The following is a 17008-nucleotide window of genomic DNA, read 5'->3' as shown; positions in this document are numbered from 1 at the left end:
GCTAAACATGCCGATAGGAGAAAGAAAATTGCCGCGTCAGCAGCGGGTATGCATGTATACAAAACACGCCAACAAGGAACAGGAAAGAAGCGGGCGTCACAGTCCAAACTTATCCCTTAGAAACGCCCGCACCTGCTCGTTTCCGCCCATCCCAGCCATGAGGCCGTTAGGATTGCCCTCGACCTTGAGACCCTCGAGAGACGTGGCCCGCGACAGCGCGACGTAGACCTGGCCCTCTTCCCACGCGCGAGAAAGGTTGACGATGACGCAGTCGAGCGTCATTCCCTGCGATTTGTGAATCGACAGAGCCCAGGCAGCCGCGAGGGGGACTTGGGTCCGGCATAGCAGCGAGTACGGCTCCCCGTCGCCGAGCTCGCTCACCTGGCACTCGGGATAAATGACGCGCCTCTCTTTGCTTGCCAGGAAGAAAACAACGGGCCAGCCAAGGTTCTTGGACTGCTTCTGGGCGAACCGCTTGATATGTCCTTGTTTGAGGGCCGCATACTCGCCCACCAGGACCCCCTCGCCGCGCACGTCGCCCTTGGCCGCTGCAGACGGTAGCTTGGCCTCGTCATACGGGTCGAACCCGGCGACGATGCCCTGGCTGCCGTTGCACAGACCACTCCTGAGGTCGAGGTTGACAAGCAGGACAACGAGCATGCCGGCCTTGAGCTCAATGCGTCGGTCGAACCGATGGTCGCGAAGCTCTCGCAGTGATCCGTCGGGGAGCTTCTCGCCCTTGCGTTCGAGATGGGGGTGGTCCTCGCGCCGCCACTCGAAAACATCAAAACACTGATAGGAGAGAGGCTGCGACTTGAGCCGGGCAAAGGCAGCCTCGTTCGTTAGGCGCACCTCGTCACGCGTCGAGAAGAGTTTTATGGCGTTGGTAGTGATGGAGTGGTGGTTCATCAAGAGGTCGACCTCGTCAGGGGTAAAAGGGGTACCGAGGCGGCATTTCTGTAGCATCGAGATAAACCCGGCGTCGCGTTGGCGGTGGATGGTCTTGAGATGCACATGGGCAAACTCGCATTCCTCCCACGCCTTGCTGCGGAAAGCCCACTTTTCTGTATCGTTGTACCGCCTGGGGCAGGTAGGGCATGTGTGGATAGTCTCCCCGCCCACGGACTGCGCCTTGAGATCGCTCCCGCAGTCGATGCAGTGCTCGAACGGCTTCACGGGGGGTAGCTGACAAAAGTCGCCCGTTACGATAACCTGGACGCCGCCAAATGGGAGGTGGCGAGCGTCAACGCCAGTGGCCAATGCTTGTCCCTCCATGTACCGAGCCGACTTCAAGGCCTCGTTGAGGCGCTCAAAGTGCAAATTCTCGATCATGCTGATCTCGTCAATGATAATCACGTCGGTATCCCTGAACCGCTTCCGGATATTCTTGTTGCCTCGCGCCATGCTTTTCAGGTCGTACAGCTTTCGTTTGTGGTGGCCAGGACTCCATCCGGCAAACACCCAGGTCGTCTTCCCGTTGATGGCGAGAGCGACTTGTCCAGTGGGTGCCAAGACCTCGACTCTCAGCCCCATCTCCCTGAGGCGCCGCCTGATAGCATGTAGCACGGTAGACTTTCCGCACCCCGCCGACCCAGTGTAGAATATGTTGCGCCGGCTTGCGGCAAGCTCGACGATCTCGGCTTGCTCGGGACAGAGAGCCGGTTCCTTCCGCGGGGCTGCGAGTGCAACTTGTGCGCCTGACTCGACCTCTTCGGGCGGGAGGTCAAGAGAAGGAGGCACGATCTTTTGCGCCTCCACATATGGCGGCTCGTAGGTCCGCGAGTTCTTCTGGAACTCCTGAGCGCCTAGCACGAGCATGGTATAGGTCCTCCTGTGGCGCGCCATGCGAATGAGTGGGTCGATTGGTGTGGACCTCGCGTCTCTTTCTTCAAATGTATGGAGGTCGACAAGGCGCTGACAGTCCCAGTATTTTCGGGCGACGGTGAGCGCCGCGAGTGACAAGGGCCGTCCGAGGTGGTCGAGAGGGACGTCGTTTTGGCCGTCGTTCGGCTGCGGAATGTGCTGCTGTTTGGGTTCGTGATCTTGACCTCGGTCGGGCAAATCGCGTGGGCGGTCGTTTGGGGCGCCGTTCTCCTCTTCGATATCACCATGGTCTTCGCCGTCTCTAGAGTCGTTGTCGTCGTCGTCGTCGCTGTCGCTGATCACAATGACGGGCCCAGCAGGTTTAGAGCCGGGCCGGGTCACAGCCATGGTCGGCGTCGCGGGAGGGGGCAAGGTTTCGAGACGCCTTGCGTTGGCATGATAAATCGGGTCCACATCCGGCCCGGTGTTCATTCTTCTCTTCTTGGCCGTGGGGGCGTGGGAGCCGACATCGCCAGACCAGGATACTGGCTTGGGCGGCGCCGATGGAGACGACATTTGGGGTTGCGTTTTGTGTGGAGAGAAGGAGGTAAGCTGCGATTGACGGCCCGTAGGCCAACACGAGCCTGCGTCCATGCCGCATGGGCCTTCCTCAAAGTGTGGTGCGGTGGATTTGACACGGCAGATGGTGCGCGCACACCCAAAAAAACCCCCCCCGTTGAGAGGTGGGTTCCGGACTGTTCTTGGCCCGTGCGACGCGTGAACCCTCTGAAGGGGTAAGGCGCATCCCAGGGAGCCAGGGACTGGTAATAAGATGTGGGTCAGGGTCCCCGGATATCAAGGCCGCCTATCAAATAGGTATGGAAGAGGATGCCCCAATACGCAGAATGCAGGCGGCCAAAACAGGCGCAGTATGTACTACTATGTGCAGGATGCAGCCAACAAGACGCAACAACCCTAAATCAGCAGAAGGCGAGTTCCAGCCTTTTGGGAGTACCTTTGGTTCTTGCCTATTAATTGCGCAGCGCCGCTTTCCAGTTTCCGCGGAAAATTCAGAGTCAATTTCATCTCTTCTCTTACTCATGAGGTGCGGAAGTACAGCCCACAGACCGAACCAGCAACTATGATTTCTTGTCCAAGCAACTATCTAATTATTGCGCCAGGACATCAGATTCGCACATTCGGGCATGTCCAAACACATTCGCAACGCAGCCTCTGTTCGATCATCGCCTCCGGGTTGAGGCAACTTTGAATTCTTCGGCCATTCCTCTATCACCATTTTGCGGAAATTCGACGACTTACTCACAATCTGTCACCGGCAAACCTCGTGATATGGCGCTCGTCGGCCTGTTGTCCCTGCCCGTCGAGGTAACCTGTCTCATCCTCCAGGACTGCGATAGCTTCGCCGACTTGTTCGCGGCCGTTACGACATGCAGACGCCTATTCGCCGTCTTTGAGGCCAATACGGGTTCCATCGCCCGGCCCATCGGTCTTCGCCGTTTTGTTGCCTGGGACATGGCAATTCTCGCCATGCGCATCACCAAACTGGCCGTGGATGCTTACCGGGCCGATACAATGCTTCGCCCCCAAGACATGTACCCGTTGGAGCAGTTGAGCGGCGCAAATCGACCCCCTTCCCTGCCCGAGTTTCGAGAGCTATTCCCTCTGCAACACTTTTGCCGCTGCGTGGAACATCTGATGCTCGTCAAAACAACCATGCCGGCCTTTGTCGGCAACGTCCCGGCTGACAAGACAGTCCTCGAGGCGGTGGTGGGACACTGGCCTCGCAACGATCCGGATTTCCCTGCTATGCACCGCGCCTGGAAGGAGAGGCTGCACACGACAATATACCGGCTGGTCATTGCTGGCGCAGCGCTCTCGATGGCCTACAACGAGCCGTTCATCCGCGCAGACAGAATACCTGACTTTCTTGAGCGCTGCACTGACGAATCGGCGCCGCAGCCTGGCAGCTACTATTCGCTGCTCCGCACGGGTGCGCAACATGCGTGTATAAAGCCGGAAGACCTGCGATATCTTCGCCAATTCCCCGTCTATCGCACGTACAAGCAGTTCACGCCCTACGACGTCGACGAAGAGACTGCCTTTGTGGGCCTCGCAGGCTGGCTGGCCCGGGATATGAGGAGGCTGGCAGATGCCGAGAACGAGACGCTGCCTCACGGCGGTGGATTTATGGGACCATGGCCAATTACGTTACAAATCATGCAGACAGTCCACGTGGTGGACCTGCTGAACACGCTGATCACGCAGGCGGGAGGTCAGAGAGGTTCCCTTCGCACACCATATACACCAATAATGAGACCGTGTCGTCAAGGCCCACAGGGCAAGACCAGAAAGGTCACGGTAGTTCTCCACGGCGTATGGCGGCCCGAGGAAATCACCATGCCCGCCCGGCCCGGGGACGAGATGTGGCTAGGGGCCGGATTCGCCCGAACCCATCTATTCGCGGAGCTGGCCGCCACGGGCCCGGACATGGGCAGGGGATGTCCCTCGTATCACAAGACAATCAACCTTGCGGTGCTCCTCAAGGATTTGTCGCAGATTAGGTTCGATGGCAGCCTCCAGGCTTGGTGGACTGATCCGGAGTACCGGCTGTTCCATTTCATGCTCCGCGCACATGCAGGAATCGACTGCGCCGAGGAGTTCTTTCTGCAGCACACTGCGCAGTGGGTGCACTTCGTCACAATACTCAGCTTCCGCCTTCCGTTCTACAGCAATCTTTTTAGCCACATGATTGCCAGCTACAACCCAACCGAGACGGCTGATGCCGCGGATGTGCTTGACGGGCCAAGTAGATAGGCTTGATACGTACATGTAAATCAGTTCGGCTGTGAGCATATTTACCCGACTAATACGCCTAGAAGACAAATGCGTATGACAAGGTAAGTCCCTATCGTGATAGAACACAGCAAATATGTCCCTGTCAGAAAGACCTACCTAAATCGGGTATGGTGCAAGGCAGGGCCTGCACAGGCCACTGTAATTAAACCACCTTTTCCACGAGGTCAACACAGGCCCCGGCCTGCAGGCGCAGACCTTTTCTCCTAGACACATCAATCAACACACACACTGCGAATACCCTCATCCTTAACTGTTTTGCATGCTATTTAGCTTCTGAGATCTCCACTAGGCAGTCAAATACCTTTCGGTAATCCTACATGGCGTGTTTTCATGGGGCCGGGAGCAGACGCCTTAGTTTTCAAGGCATATAGCCTATATCACTTAGTTCCGTATCAAAGTATCAAATGAGTGGATACGGTACTACGGACACCTAAACTAGAGGCGTGTTCTGAGGTGATGAGAATTATCGAGCCATCTACAACTTAAGAAGTCACTAAGAGGATCTCATATCGTGCCTAACGTAATTTAACATCGCGCCGAACATAACATCGCGCCGAACACTTTTTTGTGGGTCCGACCACCACCCACCAACTTCAACACCACCGCCATCACCAACACCACCACCAATACCACCACCAACACCATGCCTGCTCAAATCCAAGAAGCTAGAGTCGTCTTAGCCATTAACGCGATACGTGCGACCAAGAGACTGTCGATCCGTCAGGCTGCAAAGGTGTACGACGTCCCTCTAACCACCCTTTACGACAGGATAAAGGGACGCGTTGCAAAGGCTGAGAAACGCAACGGCCGACATCAGCTCACCCTGACGGAAGAGGAGACGCTTGTACAGTATGTACTTGACCTAGATGCACGAGAATTTCCACCCCAGATCTCTGTTGTCGAAGATATGGCGAATCTCCTTCGTGTAACGCGTTATGAGAAGTCTGTCGGCAAGCTATGGGCCCATCGATTTGTACGGCGCCGCCCTGAGCTTAAGACGCGTTTTTCACGCGCCTATGACTTCCAGCGAGCTCTCTGCGAAGACCCTGAGCTTATTGACCCGTGGTTCCGGCTGGTAGCCAATATGCGAGCGAAATGCGGGATTCAAGACGCAGACTTCTACAATTTTGACGAGACGGGCTTTATGATGGGTATGATCACAAGCAGCAGCATGGTTGTTACCCGTGCTGATCGACGTGGGCGAGGGAAGAAGCTTCAGACTGGTAATCGAGAATGGGCAACAGCAATCGAGTGCGTGAGTGGCGACGGCTTCGTACTGCCGCCGTTTCTTATTGTACAGGGTAAATACCACCTTGCCCCTTGGTATGCTGATACCGACCTCCCGCTCTCTTGGGTTGTCCAACCCTCGCCAAATGGCTGGACAGATAATAAGATAGCTATGGATTGGATTCGGCACTTCGACCAGTATACATCCGTACGGCGGAAGGGGGTATATCGTATGCTTGTCATCGACGGCCACGAGAGCCACGTTTCGGCCGAGTTTGAGCTGTTCTGCAAGGAGAACAACATTATTACCCTCTGTCTCCCTCCTCACTCTTCACACCTTACCCAGCCTCTCGATGTTGGCTGTTATAGCGTACTCAAACGCATGTACAGCAAGGAAATCGAAGCTTTCATCAAGGCTCACATCAACCATATCACTAAGCCTGAGTTCTTCATTGCATTCAAGGCTGCCCACTTTGCGACAATGACGTCTGAAAACGTCAAGGCTGGGTTCCGTGGTGCTGGGCTAGTCCCGTACGACCCCCAGGCTGTCTTATCAAAGCTCGATGTAAAGCTTCGGACGCCAACACCAACAGGACCCCCCCCCCAGAGGCCGACACTTGGGTCTCCCAAACCCCCCACAACGCAGCTGAAGCTGTATCGCAGTCGGCATTCGTACAAAATCGAATCAATATCCACCAAGAAAGCTCACCAACGTCAATGCTTTCAGCTGTAACGCAGCTAGCGACGGGGACAGAGCTGATTGCCCAGTGGATGGTCCTTATGGAGGATGAGCTCAAGTCCCTTCGGAAGGCTAATGAGGCGCTTGCAAAGCGTCGAAAGGCCAAACGTACGCGTCTCCAGGCAGGGGGTGCACTTACTGTAAAGGATGCACAAGCTTTGCTAGCTGCAAAGACTCCTGGTGGCCAGGAATTGGGTAGGGAGCCGTCGGGAGGTGGACCATCAGACACTAGGCCGGCGACGCAGCCGCGCTGTAGCGGCTGCGGTAAGACTGGCCATAATATACGAACCTGCCAGGAGATTGAAGAGACGTCTGAGGAAGGCAGCTGCATTGAGTGCAGTTAAATTTTCAGCGTTGTGGTGGAGTAATTGGGGTTGGGATCGGCTTGGGGGGGCGAAAGTGTTCGGCGCGATGTTATGTTCGGCGCGATGTTAAATTACGTTACCTAATTTACGCTATTTAGAAGTAACTTGAACGGATATCTTTTGTCTCCCAATAATCTTCGACGCTTGAGGGAATATACAGCGAAATAATATTTTTAAAGCAAGATTCAAGCTAAAACGGTATATCAAGACAGTAGAATATAATTATAGTTGGTGCTTCTTGTTTATACTTCCCGGTCTTATCCCGGTCTTAGTATCACATGTTTAATACAGTCATAAAGCCCTATCTCCGCCTTACCGGTATCGCTCGTCAAACCCATGCTTCGTTCCAGCGTCGTAGATACCAAAATGTAGGTAGACGTTTTTACTATTCTCGCTGTACCTTTTCTTTTACGAACTAGAAATATTCGCTACTGTGTCTCTCAAAAGCTCAAGGCTTCAACGTTGTGAATAAAAAGAAGAGGGCTTTTACGTGAAATATCTTTTAAACGTCAACGTCGGTTCTCAAAGAAGCCCTGGAAGATGAAGACGTAAATTCGTGCCGTGTCTTGACACTACCCCCTTCTGCAAGCGTGTCTGATAGGGTTAGGGTCTCAACCCCACCAGTTTGCGGAGTCTTGCGGAGCATCCAGCACCCTTTCCACTGTTCCAGGCTCGCGCCACAGCGAGTCACACTCCAACATATACAGGCTCGGAAATGAACTTCCTCGTAAACCCGTTCAGGGCGCCATCGCGGGCAGACGCCGGGTGGTTTTCCGCCGGGCTTGCCTCGTCGTTCCCCAACATCGAGTCAGGGGACGATGACGACGGCAGTTTAATCCGGCCCCGAGTTTGCAGCAGCAGCAGCAGCAGCAGCAGCGCCAGTCCCGGTGCAAGCGTCGGCGCCACAAGGCCGGCGTGCAAGGTTTTCCACGTCCCGCCGCCAGCTCCTGGCTTGTCGAGCTCGCAGGCTACTGAGGTGCCAATTGGAGACGCACGAGAGCCCGCGGCAGCTTTATTATCCACGGCAATGGAACTAGACTTTGCGACCGCCGAGCCCCCCGATACCGGACCCAACCCGGCGGACCTGACGGACCAGGTGCTCGTTTTCCAGTTCAGGGGCAAGTTCCACGCCATCGACCACGTGAGTTCGTACGGCTGCGACTAATTATAGATGAGTTACCGAGTGACTGACTGACCACTCTCACGCGCAGAAATGCCCCCACTCGTCGTATCCGCTTTCCGACGGTGCGCCGTTCGACATTGAGGACTTTGGCATCGCCCTCAGCGCCGGCATCACGTGCCCCAAGCACGGCTGGTCGTTCGACCTGTTCTCGGGCATGGCGGACCGCGGCAGCTACAGGCTCAAGATGTGGGAGGTTCAGCTGCGCGACGCCGGGGGGGAGCAGGAGGTCTGGGTGAGGAGGAAGCAGCGGATGGGTTGAAATGACTAATTAGGTAGGGGGCGAGCATGTTGATATCTGACGTTGTCCGTTTGGTTTGGCTGTTCGTTTGGTTTGGCTGGAACTAGGGGTGACAGTTGGATTCGAAAGTGGAGAGTCTTCAATGTTCGTTGCTGTAAGAGAACAGGTGACTGCCGAGCTGCGGTGGCCCTCGCGACGGTAATTGAATGGAAACGGAGTTTGGGTGAGAAATTTCGTTAATTACCTAGTGATTTTAAGACGGTCTCCAGAAGCCTGTGCTGAGAACCTTTGGCAAATAAACAGATTCTGCATAAGGTGCTCCAAATCTCTCCTTCTGTCGCGAAACGGTTTAACTAGGTAGGTGCGCAGCAACAATCATTGGGGAACCGTCGGACGGGGCTGTATCCAGCAGGTGCCTGTCAGGGGCCTAACTAGCCAATACGGCGCCTTCCTGATCGTTTCCTTGCATGAGGGCGCTGCTAAGCCGTGCCCAGTGAGGCAGCACATGGATATATACATCTAACAGACTTGGAAAGAACCTACCTGGTACCCCCCGGGGCAAGAGCGATAAAGACGGCGAGCCTGTCGCTCCCCGAAGACCAGGCTCTGCATTTCACCATCGACGGTACAGCCCTAATTCATTAGCCTTTTATCATCCCGTATTTTTGGCACACTGTCTCGGGATATCACCGTACAATGTATGACAATGCAAATCCTATCCCGGGCAATGTATGACAATGCAGATCCTATCCCGGGCATTGTCAAGGCAACGGGCCTTTCACAAGCAATATGGCCTTCGGCGCGGCCAGAGCTTGCCCTCGCGGCGCTCGTCGGCGGCGCCGCAGCCGGACTCAGCTGGCTGGACCGGTCCAGCGCCGGGTGCTTGACCTTTGTCGACTTGCTCTGGGCGGCCTCGGCGCCTGGGCGGTGGCCAGTCTCCTGTTGGCAAGCCGAGGGGCGCAGGTTGTGTGCTCAGTGCGCACAGGTCACACTCTAAACACAATGCAGCCAATAGAATCAATCCTGTCACGTGAGCCCTGTGGCGACCGTGACAGTTCCCCACTGAGTCCTTGCTTTCACGCTGCGCTCACTGTGACTCTGCCTTGGCTTGTCCCCCCCACTTTAAGCATTCCACCCTGGCCGTACGGGCCTGACACGTCTGGAAGAGTATACTCTATTATGGCTAATATTAGTCGATATGAGTTAGCTGTTTCGTTCTCCTACTACTATCTCCCCCTTTCCCTTTTTCTCGCTCTACTATATTCCTCCTCCCACTATACTTCTGTTTTCACTTGAAGTACGTATAAGTACGCTAAGATTCTGTCAAATTCCCATGCGCTTGACATGCCATTATGATAAGCAATAAGCATAAAAACGGGTTAATTTTCCTAGGTATTTGTGTTTGTGTTCGAAATAAAAACGATTAGGACGGTCGTATAGCTGTAATTGTGACAGAAGTTAGTTGCAGTCTTTCTCGGCCCGGTAGAGTAAGGTGTGCTTACGTTGCGCCTGCTACGACTAGCTCAATAGTCTTTGCTCTAGTTAAGCCGGACAATACTGCGACGAACCCAGTGGTGGCAGCTACAATGATAACCAGTCTGGCTGCCAAGTTACCGACCAAGCTGCAGATGATGACGGGAGCCATAAGCAAGACAACGACGAACGGCGTCATCAGCATCCTGGCGACCCACGTTATAGATGACCGAGGAAATATATACACGTTTGGGTCTCGCGAGGCGTTGAGCCGGGGATCCTTTGCCACATGTCAGTATCTCGAATACGGAGATAAGTGTAGGTTTCGTACATAGCCGATACGCGTGTAGAGAGAGACGCGGCACCTCTCGGCCCACACCCCCAACCACGTCGTGGCTCCGTCATCCGGGGACGTTACGCTGACAAGATCTCGGGCTCGTGAGAGGTATGCCGTCTCCTGTCGAGCTATGCAGCCATTCCCATCTACCCAGTCCTGCAAGCTCGCCACGTCTCTATACGATGCGTCTTCTAGGCTAAGGACCCTGTGGTTCCTCTCTATCAGTGCGTCTGTGCCGTTATCAGTGCTTGCTCGAGACCGATGGTTAGTGGCGTACCGTAGTCGGCCAAAGCCGCGTCGATCTCTACGAGAATGGAGATTCTTTCACTGTTTGTATCGTCCCGGCTACTTCCCAGAGACAGTAGTTCGACTTCTTCTCGGTCGATCTTCTCCAGTCGCTTTTCCAGCAGAGACAATCTATCTTGTTTAAGCAGGAGTAGGCGCGCCCGCAGGTTGGAAAATCGGCGGCAGAGGTGGAAGGAGTCGTGAGATGCAATAAGCGCCGAGAATCGGGGGTATCCAAGCGGGTAGTCTTCGACTGAGTCATGTCAGCGTCAGGTCAATCGTGCAACACCCGGGTCATGCCGTACTCTGCATCAGCTGCCTCCCGTGACCTTCTTTTCGAGGAATGCCACATATGATTCCTAGGATGTTTGTATCCCGACACGGCGTCGAGGAAAAATCGCTGCACTGCCCCAGTTCGATATCGGCTGTCGGATGCGCCATGTTTTTACATTTGGTGCATCAAAAGTTCGAATACGTTGAGAGGGAAGAGCCGGGGGGGAGGGGGAGTGGCGGAGTAGAGACATTATTTTTGCCAACACGTCAGGCAGACTGCCAGCCCGCCATGCTGAGGCGAAATAACGTTGCACAAATTGATTGGCTATTGCTAGAAGAGGGTGAAAGAAACTAGTGCCTGAGGCAGGCGGAAGGAAAGAGCTGGAACGAATGATAAGTAGGGACCAGGCCCAACCACTTTTGACTGCAACTCCTGCACTGCACCCAAATCCTCCCCCTCCCCGCCTCCCCCCGACGACCATAACTGCCAAAATCCGTTTTTTTGCGAGAAGACTGACAACATGGACACGAATGACAAGTAAGGCCCCTTACCAATATGAGCTGTTGCGTATTCTTTCCGCAAGATGCTAAAATACCTAGCTTCTCTTTCTGCGAAGATGGTGATCGCCCCGTCTTCAAGTACACAAACGTAGGCATATCTTTCCGAGTTGCGTCAACGTTGCTGACTGTCGCTAGAAAGCAAAATTCCGCCCAGCTGACCGAGTCTGGGTACTCGTCCCTCCAACATCGACTCGAGCAGGACCCTATACGGTGGCTGCTGTGCAGAATGGACGCTACAAGCTCTGCGGTGAGAATAAGAGCCCGGTTGGGGATGATGGCTGGTTTAAGGAAGAAGAACTGGAATTTTATAATGACTTCGAGTAAGCTAGCAGTACCGTCGAGCTCGAGAGGCTTATGAGAATGGTCTTCCCCTCCTATCCTGTTGCGGGTGTTGTAGCGGGATGACCTAGTTAGCCTGTACGGCCACAGGCTACACCCACACCTCTTTTTCCTTCTCGGCGCCCACCTTTCTTCTTCCATAGACCGATCAACAATTCAAACCACACACTACTGTGTGGCTTCACTCCCCAAATGTCCACTTCACTCCATAGCGGTGTATATAATGAAGTTCCGACTGAACCACTCCTCCTGCGCGTGATCTCGGCCTCGAAAAGGCGTCGTCAGCTCCGAAAGGAACGTGAGCAGCTGGTCGTCCTTCCCACGAGTTGCTTTCTTACGAGACCTGCCATGGACGGGGAGCTTGGGCAAGACCATCGAAGGAAAGGAGGTTTGCTTGCTGGTGATGAATACCTTTATAATGTCTTCGCATTGCCTTTGGCCCCCTTGAAACAGCGGCGGTACTTCCATCTTTAGCCGTACTTCTTCCTTGCCGGCACCATCTTCGTCTTTGGGTTGCACAACCAAAGTGGTGCCATCGCTTGCCTGTGACACAAGGTTGGTAATCTGCCAGGACGGCGTAAAGTCGAATATGGCCAGATACAATGGCCGGTCTCCGCGGTTCTCGACCCTAAACCCCCACGTATCGCCGTGCTTGACCTTGAAAATGCTGGAAGCTTCGGCTCCGTCGAGGGGGGAAAGAGTAAATGAGTTTTCGAAGGAGGCGTTGGGTATCTGGTTCTCGATTCCCTCGAAGAATTTGAACGTTGCTATGTGCTGCAGGGTGTCCATGACATGGTTGGATGCTCCAGGTATATCTAGGGATATGGCTGGCAAGCTGGCGATCCTCTCGAGCGACCCGTCCAGTATTTCGTACTCGTTGTGTTCGTTGACCGCGACGTGGAAGATGCACGGTTCCGTGTCCTCGCCCTCGGTGCAGAGATGCAGAAAACGCTGCTGTTTTACGGCCTCTGTCCGCTGGAGCTGGGAGGCGGCGCTCGCCATGAGGCGCACACGAGTCTTGCGGGACGAGAGTTGCGTCATCGGCCTCGCTTTCCAACCCGTCCGGATCTGGGCAGCCGCTGCTGTCGTCTCTTCGACTCCCACCACATCTGAAGTGAGGCAGTGAACAGTCTCAACTCTTAACAATACTGATGCTCCACCAGTACCATCTTCGGGGGTGTCAAACGGATAGGCAAGATACTCGTCGCCCTGGTGCACGCCGTGCGCCTCCCCCGCGCTCAAGCAGAGGCGGGCGCCATCTGCTCTGTAGACGGAGGTAAAGCCCACACTTGGTGCAATGCAGAGCCCCCCGAAGAAGGAAAGGTTTTGCTTGCCGTAGCGCATCGGGGTCTGCTGCGGCCAGGATGCGTGGAACTTCGTTTGAAGATGCTGGTACAGGGACTGGTGCGTAAGCGCGACGCCGCTCTTCCTCAGGGCGCTGAGAGCCTCGACGAGGAAGTAGCTGAGTGCTCCTCTTCGCTCCCCTCCCTCGGTTTTGAGCTCCCATGCCCTCTCGTGCGGACCGCAGGCCGTGAGGATCGTGTACCTATCTCCATCGGGGTTGATGAACCATGGCTGCAGCAGCATCTGGGCGCCGCGTATGGCGCTATCCGGACCAAATGGGTCTGGATCCTGTGGCGATGTTGCGTCGACGGCGGGATTGTAGTCGATGGCCCGAATGTCGGCGCCTTGCACCCTGCCAGCGCGGAGGACGCTTCCCGAGTGGCAACAGTCGAGAACAAGGGTAACTAGGAGCTTTTGTTCCACCATCTCGCGGAGACACTTTGCTAGCGTTTCGCCCCTAAGGTATCTGCTACCGTATTTGTCATCGAAGAGAACAAAAGCCAGGTTCCCGGTCGGATGAGTGAATTCGTCGCCTTTCCTCCGCGTTCCGTGGCCGGAGTAGTGAATGTATACAAAATCTCCTCCTTTCGCCTTCTCCAAGACTCTTTTGAGTTTTGCAAGAACATTGTCGTATGTGGGCCAGAGGACGGGCCCCTCAGTTGGATGGCGAGAGCCGGGGTCCGAAGGCGTCGTTGCAGTGAGGATGGCGATATCTACAGGCGTAGGTCCTGCCTCCAGATACTGTTTGGCCGTCTCAACGTCCCGCACGCTGCCTTGAAGGCATCGCTCTCCCACATAGAAATCAATCCCGATCAAAACCGCCCAGTGTGCCGGGGCGACACCACCTCCGCTGGCCATGATGACAATGATGAATGACACTAGGGTGAATTCTGAAGAGGACAAGTAACGGATGCTGCACTCGGGGCACGAGTACATCCAAAGCCCGGGCTCGAGAACCGCGCTGCCGTATAATAGCGCATGGTTGTGGCAGACGGGGATGGTTGAAGGGTCAACTGGTGTTAGCCAGACCCATCAAATTGAGCCTGAAAGCCCAAGGCAGATCCAACGGGGCCCAGGCCTTTGGCCTATGCAGTGTAACACACCCCCCCGCGGCGGTCAAGCGATACCTGCCTACCATACGCGGCCAAGATGCATGGCCCCTCGCCCACGTCCGCCTCCCGAGTGGAGATCGTGCGCAGCATTCGGTCAGGCAGTCCAGCACATCTCAAGGCGCATGCATCGTTGGGCGCCCACAAAAATGCCCTGCGACAGCTGCATGAATTCGCCTCTAGACGAGGCATTCCTAGACCAAGTACTGTACCGTGGCACCAGTAAACGAGCTTCCCTGGAGTTATGTGATGCTTGATACGCTGACTTGGTTGACTCTTATCGAAACCAAGGCAGATTTCAGTCAGCTGGGCGCGACGCCCGGAGCAGCTGAGGAGGCAGACAGAGCAGCGGGCCAGTAGTGGCTAGCAGTTAGGTAAGACGACCTAGTTCTGCATTGTTTCGGGTGAGGCTTAGCCCAGGGCAACTGGTCATGTCGACTGCCGGTGATGAAAGGGAAAAGCGGTGTGGAGGATAGAGGGCTATGTGGAATACGGGACTTGCATGGCGAGCTTGGCCAGATGCTAGCTTTCTGCAACTTTGCGAGGCGTATTGGAGTCATTGCCCAACTTTGCTACCGACGGAGAAAACCCCAACGCAAGGCAGACCAGATGAGTTGCCAGTACCACATCCTCCCGAGCGCGATAGTGCCATCTATTTACGCCTTGTCAACGCTTCTAGAATCTGTTATTAGCCATCTTGTTACCGCGAACAATTTGCAACACCGCAGTTTGCAAACAGACATTGGGACCTCCCGAGCGCGATAGTGCCATCTATTTACGCCTTGCTAAACGTTTCTAGAATCCGTTTTCCACCACCTCGTTACCGCGAACAATTTGCAACACCGCAGTTCTGCAAACGGCCTCAGATCATCCGACAACCATGGCAGCCAGCCACCACATGGCCGACATGGAGCTGTTCAACGTTGAGGCCGACATGGCCTCCTTCCTCAACGACCTGAGCAACGAAGATCTTGATTCTTTTGCAGAGTTGCAAGATCCCACGAACGATGACCAGTTCGAATTATACGTCTACACCTGCTTCCTCGTCTCCAAGAAGTCAGGTTCAATGGGACACCTCGAACAAGCTATTCAGCAAGCAGAAAGATGGGTTGCAGTTACACCTACAGACCATTCGGATCGCACCCGGCGAAGCCATATTCATGAGATGATGTTGGCCTGGGGATACCAAATTAGGTTCGCCTCAGAAGACATTGTGGCTACAAATCTGGGAGATGAGTGAGTTACAACTTCCCTAAACCTTTCTAGGCAGAATCGTTATGATGCTTCTAGCGTAACCTTCATTTATGATGTAGGGAGGCGCTTAATACCGTCAAAAGGTAGTGATATCCTAGAAATAGCAAGTTGCTAACGTGATGATGACTATTAGCCGAAGAACAGACCAAGAGCCAGTAGTTAACGAAACCGGCATCCAAACACGTCATTTAAGCAGTCAAGCGGTAAGACTAGCGAAGAGTTACGAGCAAATCGGCCACCTCGAAGATTTGAAAGAGGCCATTAAGATTATGGAACAGGTATTAGAGCTAGGAGGAGCATATATCGAACCCGATATGTTAAGCAACCTAGGGGCGATGCTTGGTTTGCAGTTCATACGGATAGGTTCGATAGACGACCTCAACCGGGCCGTCGATGTTACCAGTACAGCAGTAGACGCCACATCTCAAGACCACCCCAACCGAGTTACTATATTCAACAACCTTGGAATCTGGCTTGATACGCGATTCCGCCGGACCGGTTCGATAGACGACCTCAACCGTGCCGTCGACATTACTAGTATAGCAGTAGACGCCACACCTCAAGACCACTCCGATCGAGCTAGCCTGTTGAATAACCTTGGAACCTAGACGACCTCAACCGTGCCGTCGATGTTACTAGTGTCACAACCAGGGCAAGGCATTGAGGTGAACTCAGTCCATTGGGTGCTATCGACGAAGATTCTAAACTGAGGAAGGAAAGAAGGAAAAGTCCAACGACGCGTCGCGTGCTCGCGAATAAGTTTTCATCTATCAGTGGGGTAGGTGGGGCCTCGAGGCGGCTTCTGATAGGCCCGGGGTTCTGGGCGGCTCTGGCTGCTTGAGGGCCAGTTTGGTGGACGGGTCCTCACAACTAGTATAGCAGTAGACGCCACACCTCAAGACCACCCCGAACGAGCTAGCCTGTTGAATAACCTTGGAACCTAGACGACGTCAACCGTGCCGTCGATGTTACTAGTATAGCAGTAGAGGCTACACCTCAAGACTACCCTGACCGAGCTAGCTGGTTGAATAACCTTGGAAGCTGGCTTGGTACGCGATTCCGCCGGACCGGTTCGATAGACGACCTCAATCGTATGCTTTCATTGTATAAAGAAGGCTGGTCTTGTCATACTGCCCCATCATCTCGACGCATTGAACTCGCTCGAGCTGCTGCTAATATTCTTACGTCTCAACGAGAGTGGGACGAATCAAGCAAGCTGCTAGAGGAGTAAAGCTTCTCCCAATTGTGAGCCCACGGTCTCTGAACCATACCGACAAGCAGCATATGCTCGCAGGGTCCGCTGGCCTGGCCTCAATGGCAGCCGCCACGGCCCTAAGTGCGGGAAAGAAGCCCTTTCACGCTTTGCAGCTCCTTGAACTCGGTCGCGGCGTTATTGCCAGTCTGCTGATGGATACACGCGGAGACATTTCCGATCTCAAGCGCGAGCATCCCAGTTTAGCAGACGAATTCACATCCCTTCGAGACGAATTAGACTCGCCATCGGACCGGTCAACTCCCATTTCCAACGACAACACGTCTTCATAGGAGTCGCGGGAAAAACGGCGTCGTGAAGCAGACCAAAAATTTAGTCAACTTATTAA

The 17008-nt window shown here is 54.5% G+C and overlaps 4 protein-coding genes across 4 annotated transcripts; 3 read left to right on the top strand and 1 right to left on the bottom strand.

Moving 5' to 3' along the window:
• Positions 1–2724: 2724 nt before the first annotated feature.
• Positions 2725–4643, top strand: B0T26DRAFT_710782 (uncharacterized protein; the record flags this gene model as incomplete). Its single annotated transcript, XM_060441995.1, has 1 exon — positions 2725–4643. A coding segment is annotated over exon 1 (1481 nt), but the record flags the coding sequence as incomplete, so codon positions are not given.
• A 3083-nt stretch (positions 4644–7726) lies between these two features.
• Positions 7727–8453, top strand: B0T26DRAFT_647570 (uncharacterized protein; the record flags this gene model as incomplete). Its single annotated transcript, XM_060437908.1, has 3 exons — positions 7727–7987; positions 8066–8152; positions 8223–8453. 3 exons carry the CDS (start codon positions 7727–7729, stop codon positions 8451–8453), a joined length of 579 nt encoding a protein of 192 aa, XP_060296544.1.
• A 1133-nt stretch (positions 8454–9586) lies between these two features.
• B0T26DRAFT_872141 (caspase domain-containing protein) lies at positions 9587–13902 on the bottom strand (the record flags this gene model as incomplete). The annotated part of the gene is made up of 5 exons (XM_060447952.1): positions 9587–9872; positions 9935–10185; positions 10237–10472; positions 10520–10780; positions 11937–13902. 5 exons carry the CDS (start codon positions 13900–13902, stop codon positions 9821–9823), a joined length of 2766 nt encoding a protein of 921 aa, XP_060296543.1. The 3' UTR covers positions 9587–9820.
• A 1037-nt stretch (positions 13903–14939) lies between these two features.
• On the top strand, positions 14940–16150 carry B0T26DRAFT_303312 (uncharacterized protein). Its single transcript, XM_060434274.1, has 2 exons — positions 14940–15389; positions 15541–16150. The coding sequence occupies exons 1-2, from the start codon at positions 15034–15036 to the stop codon at positions 16013–16015; spliced, it is 831 nt and encodes a 276-aa protein (XP_060296542.1). The 5' UTR covers positions 14940–15033; the 3' UTR covers positions 16016–16150.
• The last annotated feature ends 858 nt before the right edge of the window (positions 16151–17008 follow it).

The sequence above is a fragment of the Lasiosphaeria miniovina genome (assembly GCF_030549165.1).
Source record: "Lasiosphaeria miniovina strain SMH2392-1A chromosome Unknown B0T26scaffold_4, whole genome shotgun sequence".
NCBI classification, from domain to species: Eukaryota; Fungi; Ascomycota; class Sordariomycetes; order Sordariales; family Lasiosphaeriaceae; genus Lasiosphaeria; species Lasiosphaeria miniovina.
Note: the sequence above shows the minus strand (reverse complement) of the source record. Positions and strands in the feature narration are given on the sequence as shown.